The sequence below is a fragment of the Bemisia tabaci genome, chromosome 1 (assembly GCF_918797505.1).
Source record: "Bemisia tabaci chromosome 1, PGI_BMITA_v3".
Taxonomy (NCBI): Eukaryota; Metazoa; Arthropoda; class Insecta; order Hemiptera; family Aleyrodidae; genus Bemisia; species Bemisia tabaci.
Window position 1 is genome coordinate 22,914,060 of NC_092793.1, and position 19,865 is coordinate 22,933,924.

General features: G+C 35.4%; 2 protein-coding genes across 5 annotated transcripts; one reads left to right on the top strand and one right to left on the bottom strand.

Annotated features, from left to right (window-relative positions):
* Window positions 1-1,390: 1,390 nt before the first annotated feature.
* Window positions 1,391-7,927, top strand: LOC109041305 (INO80 complex subunit B). 3 transcript variants are annotated; one of them, XM_019057613.2, is made up of 8 exons: window positions 1,391-1,621; window positions 2,310-2,455; window positions 3,274-3,508; window positions 4,078-4,240; window positions 5,007-5,136; window positions 6,299-6,399; window positions 6,959-7,137; window positions 7,643-7,927. In XM_019057613.2, exons 2-8 carry the CDS (start codon window positions 2,386-2,388, stop codon window positions 7,773-7,775), a joined length of 1,011 nt encoding a protein of 336 aa, XP_018913158.2. In that variant the 5' UTR covers window positions 1,391-1,621; window positions 2,310-2,385; the 3' UTR covers window positions 7,776-7,927. The 3 variants fall into 3 exon arrangements, with proteins under 3 accessions (XP_018913158.2, XP_018913159.2, XP_018913160.2); XM_019057614.2 differs by having other exon boundaries at window positions 1,391-1,617; XM_019057615.2 differs by lacking the exon at window positions 1,391-1,621 and adding an exon at window positions 1,751-1,893.
* A 410-nt stretch (window positions 7,928-8,337) lies between these two features.
* Culd (CUB and LDLa domain) lies at window positions 8,338-19,759 on the bottom strand. 2 transcript variants are annotated; one of them, XM_019057610.2, is made up of 14 exons: window positions 19,038-19,759; window positions 18,130-18,299; window positions 16,959-17,283; window positions 15,975-16,189; window positions 15,661-15,820; window positions 15,300-15,335; window positions 14,722-14,892; window positions 14,124-14,366; window positions 13,396-13,515; window positions 13,082-13,204; window positions 12,360-12,470; window positions 11,958-12,135; window positions 10,745-10,980; window positions 8,338-10,085 (listed from the first exon to the last, which is right to left on the bottom strand). In XM_019057610.2, the coding sequence occupies exons 1-14, from the start codon at window positions 19,201-19,203 to the stop codon at window positions 9,226-9,228; spliced, it is 3,114 nt and encodes a 1,037-aa protein (XP_018913155.2). In that variant the 5' UTR covers window positions 19,204-19,759; the 3' UTR covers window positions 8,338-9,225. The 2 variants fall into 2 exon arrangements, with proteins under 2 accessions (XP_018913155.2, XP_018913156.2); XM_019057611.2 differs by lacking the exon at window positions 19,038-19,759 and adding an exon at window positions 18,822-19,027.
* Window positions 19,760-19,865: the final 106 nt, after the last annotated feature.

Sequence of the window (19,865 nt, forward strand, 5' to 3'; positions counted from 1 at the left end):
TCAAAAGTCAAAAGTAAATGGTTCAAAAGCGCACATATAGAAATGAAGGAAAACTCAAGAACAGACATGAGAATGCACAATTTTTGTTAACGCCTCACCTAAGATTTTATGCGAGGAATTTTAGGGTGGCTTCGTTTAAATACTTCGTCATTGATTCCGTTTTAATAAACTTAGTCTACTGGTGCCCTGGACCGTAGGTCGATATACTCGTACATTTCTGACTCTTAACTTTAACTTTTTCGCGAAAGCAAATTTGTCGGGATGCTTGCTCGATTTTTTCCCCCTGAAATGTTCACCAGCGGGTGAAGCGGTAAGTGCCTGGAGAGTCAAAGCGCCTGCTCTTCCGTGCGTATGCAACACGGACATCCGTTGAGCTCGAATAGTTGCATCCAGGCGTTGTAATAAAATTCGCTCAGTGTTTGTTGTATGCGCCATCTGAGAGCGCTTAATTTCAGTGGTGCTTATCGATTGTGCCGATGAAGTAAAAAAAGCGACATTGTAAAAATTTTCGAAAAATGCTTTTATTTTGAAAATGTATTACAACGTTGCCGCCCTGAAGTAGGTATAGGTTGCGGTTCCTACACTCACTTCACTGACCTGAGATTGACGAATGCGGCTGTAATTTGATGGACGCAGCAGGGAAAAAATTTCGAGCGTGCATCCCAAACTCCTTTATAACATATTTGTTTCTGCGGTAGAGTTAAGAATCGTCCGATCAGGAATGAGCATCAATCAAAAAAGCCTGCCTTGTCCTAACAATGTCCAAACGCACACGAAGGTAGGTCCACGAAACCTGGGTTTCTCATCCGATAGATACCCAAATACAGAAAAAAAATCATCAACTTCTACGTCCGCCTCACACAAGGCGATTAAACGTAATTAACGCCACTTTCAATTACTTATTGTGGATGTGTGCCTGTGCATGCCTATTTAAAAAGCCCGACCCGTCGCGAATCGAATGACGAAGGTCCCGTTTGACGTCTCCGACATAAATCACCACAAAATGAACGGTATACACTCGCCTCTGAACTTACTTTAACGGATGTCCCATAAATCATCCGAATCAAAAAAAAATGTATAACGAACGAAGTGATGACCTTGATTGACGGTGCGTCATGCGTCAATGTATCTATTCCAATCCAGTTCTTGATTGTAAAAAAACAGGCCTTATTGCGAGAACTACTAAAAATGGCCTGTTCCTGTGTACTAAGATCGGGATCCCTCTTCCTGTAGATTTTTAAATCAGACTGAAAATTAATTTCAAATTTTCCTTTTTATAAACAAAATTTGCCTATGATTTTAAAAAATGAGTATGTCCCCTGAGCCTCGACGGCTGCTCGCAGATTTGAATTTACCGCTCAAGGAGCCTCTTCAACGTTGTCAACGTTGTTCTTCAGAGGTAAATAAACAAAAAAGTGAGGTTAAAGACGCTAATCCTGTTGATTTTTGTTTCACAAAGTAAATGCTGAAATACAAAACCTTTGACTATTAGTTTATGGGAAATTGTAACAATTACAACAATGAAATCTTTCCCTACCAATAAGACATCCAGAAGTGCACATTAGACCCAAGTTTTCAATTCCAGTGGCCACCCTCCATTGCTTCCCTGTCGAGGAGGTAGGTGAGTTAGTAAACTATTTTATCATACTCAGCCCATATTTTTTTTTTTTTTTGGGCTACTTTTAAAGGATTGTCAGCAATTGCCTCATCCTCTACTTAATGTGCCTTGAAACCTCATATTTCAGGAGGAACTGTTTTATGGACAATTGAAAGAAGATTGTCTGATTGTCTCCCTAGGGCTCGCAACAAATTTTAAGAAGTTAAGTAAATCAGTCTAGGAATCTCATGGAATGAGCCTTTTTAGTTTTTACCCTGTCAACTTTTATCTTCATGGTGAATATGTATGAATGGTCAATTCTCCATAGTAGTTCACCCTCCTTATTCATTTTCATACTTACATGCAGCTATGTTTCGTGTTCTTTTTTTGCACTTATTTGACATATCTTTTATTTGTTTTATCTTTTATCTTTAAGAAATGTAACCAAAATCATGACACTGTTCCTGCAAATAATTATTTGAAACTACACTAGTCATTCAATATTAACAGAAAGACGTTTTACTGAGTCAAAGAATTTTGGTGGCGACAATGATACAATGCATCAATTATCATTTGGCCTAAGTATTTGTTATCCTATAAATTTCTCGTTGATTGGTGCTATTTTTCAATGTAGCATCTGTCCATTCTTTTCTTTTTATAGTTTTTAATGTACTGGTAATGCATCTATAACATACGTCTGTGTGTTTTACAGGGAATACATATATCGGAGAATGCGGATGAAGCTGGACGGTTATTGTTTGTAACGAAACCCTCAACTAGTTATCAAAATGCCGCGACCTATTGATATGTATCATGGAGATGAGGAGCAAGTGGCCATTGAAGAGGAAATAGATGTTGGTAAGCACTCACTCAAATGAAATCAATTCCCACCTGTGCTCAAATCTCTTGTAAAATTCTCCGTCAAAAATCCTTGTGGGGAAATATTTACTTAGGGTGTCTTGATGGATTTTTCATAAGTAGAATTAGTTTGCAGGGAAAACTTGAACAAATCTGGATGAACTTAAAATTAATGTTGAAGCTCGAAGTTTAAATTTCCAAGCTTTCAAGGAAGTATCCCTGTTTTTCCTCTTGGTGAAATTGCAATGATATTACTGGGAGATCAATACTTTCGTAAGTGATGAATCCAAATGTCAATCCTGGATCACAAATACCTAGTCATTTTATAAGAAGTGAGTTTTAAACAGAGAATTTTACAATGTACAGTAAAGCACAGTAAAGTAGCTTCCAGTGAATACATTGTCATCATACCATCAAGACAAAAGAATTGGAACACTGACTCAAGGAAGTAGAATTTCTGAATGATAAATATGCGATCTAGTAAAATGAAGTTGAATTGTCATCGCTGCTTTATTGAGACTTTCATCAACACTTGAGAGATTTTACTGTTTTTTTTTTCCTATCGATAAAAGTTAAAAATACACTAAAAATGATTTCTCAGTTTATTGCAATTTCAACGTTAAATAATGTCACTGAAAATTTGCATGTAGGTATCTCTATAATTATATCATAATACAGCTCTATCTCAGGCTCTGAAAATATTGTTATTTTTTGGCATCAAAAAAATTTCAATGATCTACCAATCCAATTTCTACTTTTCATAATCATTCCCTCTTGTCAGCAACCAAGGTTGTCAATAATTTTCATTATTTCTTCAGTCACAGAGGAAATCAGCGTGGAGCCATCGCCGAGACTCAAAAGGCACAAGAAGCATAAACATAAGAAACACAAAAGGAAAAAAAATGAAAGTGATACTTTCGAAGAAATCATCTCTCCAGGGCTGATTGACGATTTGGACCTTCCTCAGTCATCAATTGAAAAGTCGCTGTTCGAAGATCTGAAATCTTCCTTTGCCGGAATCTCTCAAGAGGATGTTGATCTATCGCAGAAGAGGTATTTTTTCTTTAAACTTCTGGAAAAGACCGCAACTTTTAGATAGAGGAAGAAAGATATTTTCTATATTCTTATCTAGAAAAGTATAAAGTCTACAGCCCTTGAAATATGTATATGCCCTCATCATGTTTACATTTTTTATCAGGAAGGAAGATTTTAAAATTTTTGGCTTTTCTTGTTTCAAACTCTCCAAATGCTATGAAGATATGGAAGGGATCAGTTTTCTCTTATCAAGTACTTGCAGTTTAAAAAATCTGCTCAAAAAGTAGTCTTGGAAGGTCTATTAAAATTAGTCTTTGGCCAGATCTGATAACAAGAGCTGTCCAAATTACCATCACTAGGTTGATGAATGTGTACAAAATGCAAACCTCAATGCTGTTTTATGCATGCAATGGATAAATGTCATTTTAGCTCTTTAGATTTTAGATTCTTGATTGTAAAGTTACTCATCAGTTAATATTATGGCAATAATATAGAGAAAGAGTGGGTCCATTAACCGGAAAAATCCTCAATTCTATATTAGTTGATCCTAACCCTTGTTTTCAACTGTTGAATGTTTATTTTTGCAGTGGGAACAGTGCTAGTGAAACCCAAACCTCAATTGCTGAGAACAAAATTCCAGGTTTATCTCCTAAAAATAGTTCAAAAAAGAAAAAGAAAGAAAAAGATGGTGCAGCTTCAAGTGATGAAGAGCGTTGGTTGAATGCCATTGAGTCTGGCAAACTTGAAGAGGTTTGATTACTTTTTATTGTTTTGAGGGATCTGTTCTTTCTGTCTTGTTTCCTTTTGTTTCTTTGAATGATATGAATGGTTTGAACACAAAATATTTAAAAAAAATTATTCAATATTTGGAAGCATTATTGCTTGCAGATCTGTTCCATCAGCTCAGAAGAGCTGATTGAAGGAACTCTTTAGTCGGAGTTAAAGCCGGACTGATCGACAAGATCCTCTCTACAAGCCTAGACAACTGACAGACTCCCTGTTGGGCATCCTTAAGTTTGGAGTCCGTAACTGAAAATGTACTCAATATTCCAACGCTTTCTGAATCTTGACTTGGAAGCAACCATACAGTAAATCTGAGGTTGTATTAATGACTGTGGCAGACGCTACTGAAAGCAGACCTTAAAAGCATGACCAAGCGTCAACTAAGTTCGTCTTTTTTTTTCAATCTCCTTTGGCAGGTGACGCTGGCAGTTACCCTTACTTCTAGTCATCATCAATCTTATCATAGCATAACATAACAGAACAGTGTGGGCTAACCAGCATCAAGTGACTAAGTCTCTTTTCTCACCAGGTCATCTCCAATGGATTGTAGGGACCACGATAAAAGTTTTTAAACTGTCCCCTAAAAAGTCAGTAATAGAAGTGAAATGCTCTATTCACTAAACTGGTGAGACCGACCAACTCAAAATAAGTTTGAATTGAATTGTGTAATTGATATCTCTTAATTTGAATTCAAAACTCTCTTCTATTTTATTTTAATTTTTGTTGGCTCTAGGTGGACGATGAACTCAAGAAAATTAAACCAAAGGATCCAAAGTTAATGACGGCAAGACAAAGAGCGATGTTCGAACGCAAAACAGATAGCTCTGCTTCGCCAGCAGAGCAGCTACTAGCATTACCTTCAGGTAAATTGTTCAGTTGTTCTCTATGTTTTAGGTGGAGCCAAAGGTTAAAATCATGCAAATTTATCAGGTTCATAGATAAGTACCATCCAAAATCAACACAATCCTTCATCCTGCAAAATTTTTGGTTTTTTGAATCTGATTAGTTTTTTCCCCCATTTATATGTTTGTCTAGATGAAGATAATGTTAGTAGCAAACCTATTCTTTTGTTCCTCTTACAAATTATTAAAATATCTTGGTAATGATAAAATCGAGCCCATCACGGTTTATCAGCAAGATTTCAAACAAAACCCTAATTTTACAGAGCAATGCTCCTGACCCCTCTGCCTGCAATTTATGGTCAAGTCGTGCGTTGGTAGCACCTGCATTGACCACAAATTGAGGCAAAGAGTTGGCGAGGTCAAAAGTTCGTTTTGGTAGGAAGGGTATTTTTGGACGCCATTTTGGCTTTCTCGGCGACTTGTGTTTACTGAAGGAATTTTACTGTTGTTACTGGAAGTTTACTTGTGTTTACTGTGTTACTGAAGGAATCGAAACCTATTGAAATAGCTCATCATATTGTCACCCTCTGGCCAAAGTATCAGCCGTGCTTCTCAAACTTGTCCAATTTTTTACGGAAAAACTAAGAATAGAATCTTTTGAAAATTCTTCTTTTGTCATCGAAAGTAATCTTTGAAATTTTCATAATATTTTTTGCATCACTTCAGTTCTATTCAGTTTTTATTTTTTTCCATTTTAGAAATTTGCCACCGCAGCATTTCTGAAATACTTGTGTACCTAGTTGAATTGGTAAATTTCCAAATAAATCAATGGTGAAACTGCAAAAATGCGTATTTTGGTCAAGGTGTTCCAAAATTTCCGCTCCAATTTTATTTTATTTTTCCAAAGAAAACCAAACCAGTGACATAGCTTGAAATTTTTACAGATCATTCTTCACATAGAGAAAAAAAATCGTTTAAGTTTCCAAGAAGTGAGTCTAGTGGTATTCCATGCAAGAGGTAGGTAAAGTATGACACGAAATGTGCAACACCACAAATCTAGATACTTGTTTCTACAGTTTCACCATCAAAATGTGCCCTGACAGATAGTAATTTCCTCTCCTGAAACTCTAAAATGAATGAATCAGAAATTATTGCAATTAAACATGTGTTGGTTGAATTGTAGGTTACAGAGAAAAAGTTCTAACCCCTGAAGCTTTGCAAAAGAAGGCTTTAAAATCTCAAAGGCGAAAACAGCAAGCTGATGAGAAACGAGAAAAAGATAAGGTGAGTACAAACGGAGGCTAACAGCCTATTATTATGATAATAGAGTTCCCAGTCCTTCTTCAAGAATTGTAAATAGCTGCCCATAGCTAGAAAGGCTGAGACCCATCCCAGAAAATTCCATCCCTTTAAAATCATTTAATATTGTTTTATTCTGTCTTATTTTTAATTAGTTGATCTTTTTGAAGTGTCATTGATCTAAAGGTTCTAAAAATTTTCTTCTAAGTTATAATTGTAAGTTCATTGATATAAGTGCTGGGTTCACACTATTCTGCAGGAAAATAAAAACCAAAAATTAGAATGAGAGTCAATCCACGAACTCTATAGAGTTAGTATCAGTCATTCTCGTTGTACAAATCAAGTTCTACAGGGAAATTTTTAAAAGGAAACAAATATTTGAAAGCTTAAATTCGTCCTCTGTCTGTGACCTGATGTCTGTTTGATATATTCCATCCTTTCTCAGTCAGAGACTTGCAAAAATGTTGAAACTTTAAATGTTATGACTTATTGATAACTACCAATTTTACTAATTGATCAACTCTGATTTTTTTCCTGTTTTTAGAAAAAGACGATGGAACGATTGCTAAAGAAACAAGAAAGCAAATCATTAAAACAAAGCACGGCCAAATCAAAACTTCTGATGAAAAAGATTTACCCCTGCATATCTTATCGTAATACGACTGATTTAATCACACTCTCTGTCCCTGAGAATGTTGCCTTTCCTCTCGAGTTCACAAGAAGGTAAGATATCATGCATGCAATAATGAATAATCTGCCCTTTTCAAGCTAGGTGAAAACAATATTGAAGCAGGGTTGCCACTCTCATAGAATACTAGAAAAACGGGAAATGTCAGGGCCAGGGAAAATAACCATAGTGTCCTGGAAAAATTGTTGACTTTTTTTACCATGCTTCCTAGAATAGATGTGACATTCCAGACGGCATATTTTGCATGAAAGTATTCTAAATTATGTCATATAATCACCCAGCTTACATTCAACTTTCAGGAAATTTTACCCCAATTATTCAGGGAAATTGGGGAAATGTTAAAGAATTTCTTTTTCTAAATTCTGTGTTTGATGAGCCTCCAACATTAGATCGATGAGTACAAGAGAGATTATCAACAAAACAGCATATGGACGTATAAATCGAGCCTTGCTCTCCGTTTTCATGTACTAACAACAATACATGAAATTCTAATAAATATTGTGTGGCTGCGTTTTACCCTCTATGTTTTTTTCTTTACAGTGTACTCACCCCTCAGCTTCAAACGTGCGGTGTCAAAGGCTGTGATAATAAAAAAAAGTACACTTGCTCTAAAACTCAGGTACCTCTTTGTAGCTTGACCTGCTATAAAGCCAACTTGTTACAAGTACGCTGATACTTCAAAAATAAGTATTACTTATTAAGTGACTAATTTTCTATTAATGACTTGTACCGAAGACACTTTATTAGACTTTAGAACTATTTTGCCCTAGTCATTAAATTAAAAGTGTATAAATGTATGAATCATATAAATGTACATAGCATCAATTCAGTGATTTTCATTTTTTCATATGCATGTAAGTTGCAATCCTTTGCTAGGTATGGTTTTTTTCTTGTGGACAAACATATTGACTGATTCTAAGGTTAAAATTAAATGGATTAAGTAAATGAAGGAAAAGATTTGCTTTTCAGTGCATACTTGAACTTAGAAAGTCTTGGTTTTATTGAGTACAATTAAAGAGGGAGCCTGTGATAAACAGAGAGCATCATTACTTTTCAGCTGTGTTTTTGCAGAAAATTGAAAAAAGAAAAAAAAGACGGAAACTAAATCATTTTGTAGGGCAGATTTTTTTTGATTTTTTTCATCTGTTTTTCCTTGCGCTGTGGCGTTTACATTTCCTTTCAAAACACTTACTACATTTGATTTTTGGGAGGTGAATTCAATAAAGAAACAAAGATTGAAAACTTAACGTCAATATATTATTTGAAATATCACAGTGAGACAGAGTAGATGATCAACAAACCTTAACATAATATGTACTCAATTGGGAATCCTTAAAATCTGAAATGGGACACAAATCGAAGAGAATATTATCTGAAATTCAGGTCCAATATTCAGATTCTACTTTCAATCTTTCTACTTCGATTTTATTTGCTTTTTGCGCCCATTGGGGAGGGGGGGGGGACAGTGTCCAAAAACGAGAAAAAAAGGAGCCATTGGACTTAATTATTTCAATTGTTAATTTAGTCGAAGGTCCATGCAGCGAAATTTTGAAGCAGCTTTATAGTTTTGCCAGTCATCATAAAAATCCGGAACTTCCGAACAATTTTATCCATCCGTATGGGCCGAAAATAATTCACACCAAATGCTCCATTTGGTAGGAGTTAGAATTGGGGAAAGAAAAAAATAGACAAACGTCACATCATGCTGAAATGCATTAATCATCAGCTGAGCCATGGGCTGGCTCATAAATTACTGTTGACCTTTGCCATTTTCCGATAAGACGTTTGTCCATTCTGTCCTTTCCCCACCTCTAGTAAGATGCATGGTCCTGTTATTCCTGAGACCGCATTAAGTTTATGAACATTTTATCAAAGTGGTCGAAATTTTCTCCTTGTAATGAGATTTCTTAATTTTCTACGGATGGTAAATTTGTAATAACATCAATTTTCTTCTTTTGAATGTTTTTACTATTTCCTTTGAAATACAAAGAAAAATCAATTGAAGCATACAGAGTTAGTATACTTCAACAATGTATAGAAATTGATTCAGAAAGATAAAAATTTTAACGTGAGACTGCATTCAACCCATATTATTTAAAAGCTTGAAAAGTTGTTATGAATCACTAAACTAGGCTATTTAAATCATCCAATGATGATCCAATGCTGAGGCATAACTTCTTGCTTGCTTTCATTTGACACTTATCACAAACTTTAACGGAGCTACTGTTAGATTTTAATTTTGTCGGTCCTACATCGAGGCGAGTGAGATAAGTACTCAAGGCTGCCATATTACTTTTGCTACGCACGCTGGAATTTTCTGTGCAGGATGCATTATGGCACAAAGAACATATTTCGCGTTTACTAAAGAGCCTCATGTCAAGAGATCTCATTCTTCGTCTTCCAACTTGCCTTAAACTCCCTCGAGGTGCAACATTATACTTTGATACCAGAAGATCAAAGTATTTTAATTTGTCGTTGAAATCGTTGGAAGGATCAGGTGAGACAGTGGGCATTGTGATATCGTGACTATTCAGAGAGGAGCTCCCCCAGCTATAAGTGTCCAGTTTGTCTGAAATGTTGATACATTCAATGTCCGGAGATTCTCTGAACTCATCAGTAAGGACCTCTGACAGTCGAATGTCAGGTGATCGCCGTTCAGGAGTCTGCAATCCGGGTAGGCTAGATTCTGAACTTTTGAACTGGACCCAAGAATCCGACAGCCGAGACATTACACTAGCATCTGCCCACTGGGTAAAGAATACGTCTGCTGGTTTGATGGTCCAAGGTTGTGAAGTGCTAGCACTTTGAGGATCACCCCACATGTCCTGGATGCTGGGATTTTCCACAGGAAAATGCATCTGAATTGTCATTGAATTCCTGGGGGCAACGTCAGCATTGGATAATGTTACTGGCAGAGGAGATCCATTAACTACGGATGGGCCCTCTGAAGGGAAGTCCAAGAAGATGTCTTGGTTTTCTGCACCTGAAACAGTAAGACTTAAATGAGAAATGGAAAGTGTAACGGTATTTAATTCCCTTATATTCAACCTTGATAATTTTTTAATTACTCGTGAATTACATAACAGGTTTACACTGACAAAGGAAATAATTGCTCTCATGATAAGGAGAGGGAGTATTTTAATCTGATTTGCAATGAAAAGATTTACCGCCTGGATTAATTTTCAACATATATTTCTGAGTATTAATCATTCATACTATCCCTGTCACATTGATGGCTAAAGTCACAAAACGCGCACCTTAGATTGCAAGCTTGAATGTCTTCATTTTTAATTTTTTTTAAATGAGAATAACCAATACAATTTCTCTAGAAATTCTCTGAGAATTTTTTTCTCTCACTTGAAAAAGGAAAACAAAATGGCAAGAAAATATTTTAATTAGTTTTTGTCATGGAGGCCTTATGGACTTGCAACTTAGCTTTCCATTCTATTTTCCTTTTTTTCCTCTGGGCATTAGCGATTGCTGGATTTTTTCATTTATTTCGACTCCATTTCCAGTTTTTAACATAATTGTTCAACCATCAGCTGTTATTCTAAAAATTAAACTCTCAACCGATAGCTACATTGATTGTGGCCAGCCATTGATATGATTTTCACTCATGGTAAAAATGAATTCTAGAGTTACCTGTCTTTCGAACAAGAAAAGGAGACTCGACATATGGGGGAGGGGGGGAGTCTGGCACCGAGGTGAGAGTATGTGCAGGTGTCGACGGACAGGATGGTATAGATCCAAGCAGAGCGTCTGTCGAGGCACTTAGCATTGAACCTGGTAAAGATTGTCTCCTTTGACCGCCTTCCTGTACTGGTGGTAGAGCAACTGATAGTTTTGTGTTCATAGGATCCAAAGTGCTCTCTAAGTTCCTGTTTTCGTTGATTAAAAATAAAGTCATTTTACTGCCAGGTTAGGGGTTAGATACACAAATCATTGAAACAAAATTTCATTTCAAATACACACAAATTAAAGAAAAAGAATATCATTGATCCAAATGCCAAATTTTCTGATATTATTTCAACGAAGATATTTGCATTTTGAAAAGCATTGTGGCTATTGCCATTCAGATTTGAAGAAAATTTTTCCTTCCTAACTCACTGCGGTCCAAGAAATTGCCTCCCAACTTTTCTGTATGCTCAAGGGGTTGTGCAGAAATGTAAAAAGTCGATGTTGGCTGAATATTGGTCGATTGTCAGTGCCATAATTGCATAATTTTTGCAAAAAAATGTCAAGTGCGGATCCCTCTGAAAATTTTAAGAAATTTATCGTACTATGCAGAAAATTTACCAAAATTTGTGCAACAATCCGCACAACGGTTTTCATGTAAAAAATCAAATAGCCCAGTTACATTTGGCAATAGCTGATGTGACGTGGTTCCTGTCTACTTAACTGGGTCCATTGGATGTCATCTGGTGCAGTTTCCAATGAGCAATCAATTGATCATTTAGCTTTAATTTGGCACGTAAAATGCTAACTTTTAGACTAGCATTATTGTGCTTGATAAGCATACGATATGGGTTATTAGGACATGATTCTGTAAATTGTGCAATCAGTGTATCCAAGTCCATCAAAATCCTCAGAATTTTGAATAAGGAATTCATTTTCGACTGAATGAAAATAAAATGAACTGAATCAGTGCTAGTATTCATCCTCTGGTTGTATCACCATGTATTATATTGCATGATACGTTTTGTTTCACAGTTTAATCGAATGATTTGGTCGTAACAGACAGATTTTGACAAAAAATTGATATCAGATTATTTTTATAATTCTGAATCTAGACAAACTTGAGCAATGTTTAAGAATCAGAAAGTTTAGCAGGTTATCAAATAAATCAAAATCTTACGCAGAAAAAGATGGCTTTGAGGGGAAATTGGCCAGTTGTCTTTTTCTCCTATGGGGGTGTCTTGGTGTTGAAGCTGGGACAAGGGTTGGAGTTAACTTGATGATTTCATCGTAGTCTGGCGGAGCTTCGTATACTGGAGGCTCATCAGGAGGTGTCTCTTCAGGCCGTGACTCTGCCGCTAAACATAAAATAATGGCAATTGAGTTCATGAGTAGGCTAAGAATTTTGAATAGCTAGGGAAGTTGAAATTAAAAACGAATGTATACATAAATTTGACTATTTTAGAGTCAATATTCAGCAAAAAATATTTTACGAAGCAAAGGCCGTTACCAAATCGATAATCTTCCGTAATTTTCTTGAGAAAGTGTTAACTTTAATTATAAATTGAGGTAATGTACTTACCTAACAAATCACTGATGGTTTGTAAATGATTCTGAAGCTCCCTTTGTTGGTTGCCTCTTGAGCCCATGCGATAGAGTAAGACAATGAGAGTGACAATCAGCATCATTAAACCTAAGGAAAATTCACTGGATGTAGGTTGATGTATCAATTTTTGTGATGGATCAAGTTAAAGGGTCTACATATCATATTCTTTATGGCTCTGCGAGATTTTCTCTGAGGGAGGGTTGCCTGCTTGAACAGGCAGGTTAAATATTACATAGCAATAAAAGCACTAATCCACACTGTAATGATGAAAAGTTAAAAATTCTAGATCGCCGAGTGATTTTCAAGAGATCACAAAATACTTTCCGGTAATGCACAGGAGGCTTTTTGTGATCGTGTGTTGCCTTGTTCACTTAATGCTTCCATGTAAGGATTCAACTCCTTCATCCATTGAATTGTATTCAAAAGTAATCTGCAAGCTTTCATTTACAAGGAACAGATTGATCAATGAAAAAACTCAGACAACGGGAAAACAAGATAGGTGTGAATGTGAAAATATAGCGAAGAAAATATTGAAGATTGTTCTCTTTGGTAATTTTTACCTATCACAGAATTTAACTTTTAAATTGAAAAAAAAAACAAAAACAAAACAAATGATAAAAATGAATCAACTTGGCCTTTAAAGGCATTCAAAATTTTTTCTTAAATTAAAAACTTGAAAGAAAATCCAATATATTTACCAAATGTGCCTACAATGAAAACCAATGTTGCCGTCTTCAAGTCTGGATACGGCTCGATTTTTGGGAAATAATAGTTTGGAATTTTTGCATACCATCTTCGATCCAGCAGGTCGGACCCCCACTCTGAAAAATTTTAAAAATATTAAAATGACTTATAGTAAAGCTCCAGATTCAAATTAAAGATTATGCTTTGCAAATCAATGTTTAAGAACTGAAAAAGTATGCATTTCTAAGAGCTAATGAAGAAAAAATATGTAACAGTAAAAGACAGTAAATTGAGTTTGACAGAGAGAAACACAGATTTCATTACTGACCATGATAACACTCTGACGGCTCATCACTGTTATCACCACAGTGATCAAACCCGTCGCAACTTAGATGGCCGGAAATGCATCGATGGTTTTGGCACAGAAAATCAGATCCAGAAAAACAGTCTGAAAAATGCAAGAAGTTGTATGATAAATAAACAAAAAAAAGATGAGCGATCAGAAAATAAAAAGGACACTGCTTAATGGAGCCACAAACAGGGGTGTTTTATCGATTTTCAGTCAAGAATCGAAACGATTCAATTAGAAAGGGATAACAATAAGTGAGACCCTTGGCAACAGCTATGGGAGTTACAGCTATCAGATGGAGTTGGCAAAAACAAGCTATTGCATGACTATACACATGAAATGACATGAAATATTTTGTTAAAATGCTTCAATGATAATGCTGCAAAAATCTTTCAGCAGCAAATTATTCGTTTCTTTGCCTAGATTCCCTTTTTTATTTGACTCTTTTACTTGAACTACCATTCCCTCATTCTTTTGGTGCAATATAATCTAGTCAAAACTTTATAAGATGCAAATCCTCAGAAAAAGAACAAAATCCTACAAAAAGCTAAAGCTTGAATTGAAAAATAAAATGAAAAGTTCGGTTGTGAAGCATTCCAATACTTACAACAGGGAATTTTTCTGTGGATGGTCTACTTTTGTATACATGCATCAATACAAATATATCGAGTTTCGTACATCAATTATTATAATTAATTTCATGTTACCTCGATGAGATGGAAAAGTGGATGCAAACTCGTCCACAAAGCTGAAAGCAGAATAAACAATTGCAACCCGGGAGGAGGCAGAAAAGGCACCATGCAAAGTGACGTAAAAACCAACATTCAATGGCACAATGTGCTCAACTTTTGAGGGTGAGTTCTTGCTTTGAAACGAGTTAAAACGGGCTGATTCAATGATAGGTCCATCAGATGTCACTCCTTTCCTTACGATGATCTCAGCTGCATCAGCTACAATAAAAAATTAGAAGAAATATTAACACCAGAAAAAGAAACACCATTTATGACTCTAAATTTGTTGATTTTTTTACAAATAGGTCGTTCAATAATTTATACAAGAATTATGTATGTTCCAGTTGAAAGTACCTAATTGTAATTATTATTTAAATTATCTTGCAGACAATCATCACAACAGTAACAATTTAGTAACAGTATACTTTCATAGGTTTCTTAGCTATAGAATTTTAAAGACTTGTCCGCAATCTAATGTGCATGTTGATTTTTTTGGTTTTTCCGACAAAATTGCATTCATAAATCAGGAAATTAGGAAGATTTGGAGTAGATCAATTGCTGAATTTTAACTTACCCATATTGCTGAAGGTTACAACTTTTAAGTAAATGTGTGTCTTGAGGTGAAAATAATTGGTCAAGGGTTTTATTACCCAGATACAATCATATTTTTTCACGGACTTCCCTGGTTCAACCATATTCATCATTGTGATGGCTCCACCTAGGTTCTCTACATGACCTCCGCAATCTAAAGAATAACGTACCATGAAAGAATTAGCATTAAATTACGGAAAAGGCGAAGTCTGGCACAAATAAAATCAATCATGACTCATAGATGCTCACGTCAGTAAATAAAGTTTTATGTTGGAATTTTGTTTTATAGAGGCCAAACAAACACAAAAAAAAAAAAACACCTCCAGTTCTCATAGCTCACGTTCATGTATACAAGAACATATTGATAAGTATCTGTCTCCAATTAAATTAACTAATAAACCAACCAATTAATTTTGAAAATCATATTTTTCTTGCTGAAGTTATTTTAATTTTGTTTATTGATTCAAAATTCAAGAGTGGGTGATTCCAATTCCTTCAATTCCTCTGGATGTTCGGCAACTTATACTAAGACTTCCTTGGTTCAAAGGTAAAAATACTTACATGTTATTGGTTTGATGGCTGTTAGGTCAAAAGTACCTGGTACGAAAAGGAAAATGAAAAAATTAAGAGATGCGCAAACTTCACAATCACAGGAGAAAAATTTAAAGTTAAAAGAATGGAAAATGATACAATTTGACTACTTTGAGTCTTCAATATCAATCTCATTCAGATGTAATTTTTTTTTAGCTATGTCTATGTCTTTGCATCTTGACTCCTTCTCCCGAAATAATCTGGTCCTGAAGAAACCAATCTCTTTTTTACTTTCTTTACCTTCATATATATTTCCTATAAAATGCATTTCCACAAAAAGTCCGTCAATGTTTGTTAAAATGCATTGGTCGAAGAAGAAGAAGTAAAATACCTGTTACAAAAGAATATAGGATCTTAAATCCTAGACCAGTTCCACCATTGGCATTGAACCGGATGAGAAGCGTAGGGCCAGAAGATAAAATAACTGGAGGCCGAAACGAAGCTCCAGAGCTGGAGTCGATGTGTTGCCTTTCATTGTCTAGGTTGTAAAACTGAAAAAAAAAAGATTACACCATAATGTAAATGGAATAGTAACCTCATGTTGCAATCAATTTAAAATCAGTAGATCGATGTCATCCATTAGCTTGAAAAACAGACTCTAAAAAATATAGGAATATTCTACGATAGCAAAATAAAAAGTCTTACTTTCATGGTGGAAACAGTTGCAAGTTGATAATCAAGAAACAGCAGACGAATTCTGCATCGCACTCCAATCTGCACATCGCAATGGATCGTGTACTCAGAACTCAAATCCCTCGGATACTGGGCCGGGAAAAATGGGGAGGTGATTTCACCGCCTGGGCTGATACTTTGCGGTATGTTACTGATGCGAGGAGACCCTGAAAAGTGGAGTCTATTTCCTGAAACAGACCGAGTAGTAGGGACAGTGATGATTATACAGCTTTCATTCACCACCCAACCTATGTTTAAATTTTTGGCAGGGGTTGCTTTGATTAAAAGTTGTTGTTAAAGTAAATTCCTTAAAACTACTAAAGATATTAAACCTATCACTTCTCTTCTATTTACTACCGATTTTCAGTGCTCCATGAAAGCATAAGATAGCACAAGCATTCAATGTAAGAAACCGAAACCGTCATACCATCCCTATCAAACTGTCCCGTCCAAACCTCTATTACTACGATTGACTCTACTATTTCCAATTACTATTCGAATATTTAGAATTCACCTTATTCATATTTGATAAATTTCAGCTTAGTAATCAATCGAATTGAACACAAAATTCAGCCTAAGTTCTGAAAAGATCTTTTGAAGTTTAGTTTCAAGGTGCAACAGGTGAAGTCTAGAAACTTACCGGGCTAGGAATGCAACTTTTACTAAAAAAGCACCAGGTAAATAAAATTGCGGCTGAAACAGTTTGATGTTTTAGATAATTGTCCAATGTTTTCTGTTAAATGATGAATTCTGAAATATTGATGGCGTGAACGATTGAACCCTCGAATCATCAAAAATCATTGACTAAAAAAGTTAGCCTTTGATGAATATTATAATTCTCTAATATTGACTGAAACAATCAACCTCAAAATTAGAGCATATTATTTCTAAGTCCAGATCTATCAGGAAAAATCAGCTTTTTAAAGTACTTAAAAGTTGCTTTAATTTAAAACTTACTTTCAGCTGTGAACTCTAATACAAAAGCATTTGAGTGAGACTCTGTGAATAGAAATGTCAATGAAAGCGAACGGGTGAGAGATCGATAATTGAGGGCATTGATGGTCGTCGACTGGAAAAAACCACAATACGAGGCGCCAGAGACTTCTTCGTAGGGTGGTTCAGACAACCAGAGATAGTCGCAACGACATTGATGCTCTCCCATCCCTCCAGCGCTGTTGCCACATTGTGGTGATAAGTTCATGTGAAGAAACGACACTTTGATGACACATGCTGGACACGTTACTATCTCGATGCTGCACTGGTCGTGGACCTTGATATCACGCTGTGAATCAAAATCAAATTTACTAATCCTAGAATTTAAAAAAGTCCTCAAAGTATAAGCATGCCAAAACGTATCAGCTGGGTTTGGATGAAAATCCCTGATTTTTCAAAATGAAAAAAAGTTGCTAACTTTTAAGATTATCCACCACCATATGCATGTAAAAAAGTAAAGATTTCTCCATGTATTTTAATTTTGACCTTGTTCTCCTTATCGAAGTTACAGGTTCTTGAGAACGTATTCCAACAAAGGAAAAACTGAGTAGATAACCGGAAATAGAACATAAGAAAAAAACTTCTATCCTTGAAAATAAGTTGTCTGATACTGATATTGGAAGGAGTACCCAGGATGAGTGAATAAAGAGCCACTAATTATTGAGATATTTGGAAAGGCCCTATAAATTTAAAAAATTACATGGAACATTTATTGTTGTACGACACAGATTCAACTTCAAAATTAATTACAAAGGCAAAAAATTAGCACTTCTGTCAGCTTTGTTTCACAAAATGTACTTCATCATGAGTTATACTGAACAGAACTAACATCTCATGTTTCTCAAGAATGTCACTTAAAATCTTTGCCTGTGTTATCAATTTCATTACAGAATCATTTGTTTGTTTTGTTTTTTTTTGACATTTTCTGTGTAGTTTAGTAACCCCTATTTCCTGTTTTACATTGAGTATTATTCAAAAGTGACTTCCAATGATGGTGAGATGAGACATTCTTCCACAGCTGGTCAAGATTGGTTTTTAATAACTTTTCTGGTTCTTTCACAAAATTTTACATGAAAAAACTATGGCACAATTCTGCAAAAATTCCTTGCTACTGTTTTATTGATCTGTTGGCTACCTGGTTTGATTTTTGGTGAATAGTTGCATTCCCAGAATAAAGGATTCCTTTGTCGCCCAACTCCAAGTATAGCCTTCGTCCATTGTACGTACCACAAATGCTTTCTTGACGCCCACATGTTACCTCTTTCACAGCATTGAGACAAGCCAAACAAACCCAAACATAAACCACTGAAAATTTAAAAGATCGATGAGGGCAACCAAAAATCAACAGAAATTCGACATCAAAAACATTCGACATTCAATCGACAGAAATTATAGCTATGCTACAAATAAATGAAATTACAGTTGATCAGTCTAAGTAATTATTTTAAGTTTTGTAAAGAGGAATACCTAGCGTAAATTCCATTCTCAGGATCCTTCTCCATCCATTTTTAATGAGAGCTACTTTTCATAAGAATTGAAGAGAAGGATTTTCAAAACGCTTTTAGACTATGATGATCATCTCTTGCTTTAGTAATACACCACTTAGATCTTTTGAAGGTGCACGATCTGAAAGTGGTATTGAAGGAAGATGTGTAGTAGATGCACTGATCAACATTTCCATTACGTAACGGAGAATGTCCAGAATAAATGCTGCGATATAGTTATCGTTAAATAAACTTCAAGGTCAATTGCTTAATGTAAGTTTAAGTTTATTTCAGCAAAGTTCAAGATAATTTTTTATGTGGTTGGAAAATTGAATTTGACTACCTTAAGAGGAGGACACAATTGAGGAACAAAAGGGTGAGCATTTCAAGCAAAATCTTTGAGCTGGCTAGACTTGACTTGAGTTGACGAAAGAATGAGAGGAAAGTAGGAATTTGCAGACATTGTACATAATTCCAGGAATTGATTGCCAGAGCTAATCTCTTAATTAAAAATTCGGTAGTGGCGAACAGAGGAGTACAGGGCAAATGAGAATCTTACCTCCACGACAAACATCCATCACAGAATGGTGAAAATTTAGTGGCAGGAAACCCAACAAGTGCCTGTAAAAGGCTAACTTACTATGAGTTAAATTACAGGGGGTTGTAAAATATGGCCTTTGTGATGCTTCACCATTCACTGCAAACCACCCCATTCTTAACTGCATTCCACCCAATGTCAGGTTTTATCATGAGTGCTGGTAACAATGCAAGTAGTGGATTAAGCTTGGAGCTTCCTTTGTTTGCTTCTAGCTTTCTTCAAAGAATTATTCAACTGATGTTTTGGAGAAAAATACTTACATAGGTTGCCTCAACTTGAAAATCTAGGGACACTAAAACCAAGGATATAATTTTCCCATTCCCTCCTGAGGAAATTTAAAATTTTTATAAATAACTTCCTCAGTCAACTTCAGTAGATTTCTGAAACTTACCTATTGGAGAAAAATTTTGCCCTCCTCCCCTCCTATATTTTGCTCTCTTTGAAAATTAGGTGTAATGATAACACTGCAATTATAATTTGTACTTGCACAAAGGGAGATAAGAGCACAAAAATAGATTCAAAAAGTTTTCGGCAAACCCAGTCATGATTTCAATGGCAATTAAACACATTTTGATTTTTTGTGTACTTCTGAAGTTAAATCTCTCCATGGATGGAATTATGGGGCGAGGGGGAAAGTCGCCCCACTCCCTTCTTCAGAATTTTGCTAGGTTTGTTTAGAAAGTGTACGTGCTTTTCTTAAAAAAAAAAAAAAAAAAAAAAAAAAAAAAAAAAAAAACTGGGTGACATTCCTTTCATTTTTGAAATTTTATGAGAAAAAATTTTGACGTA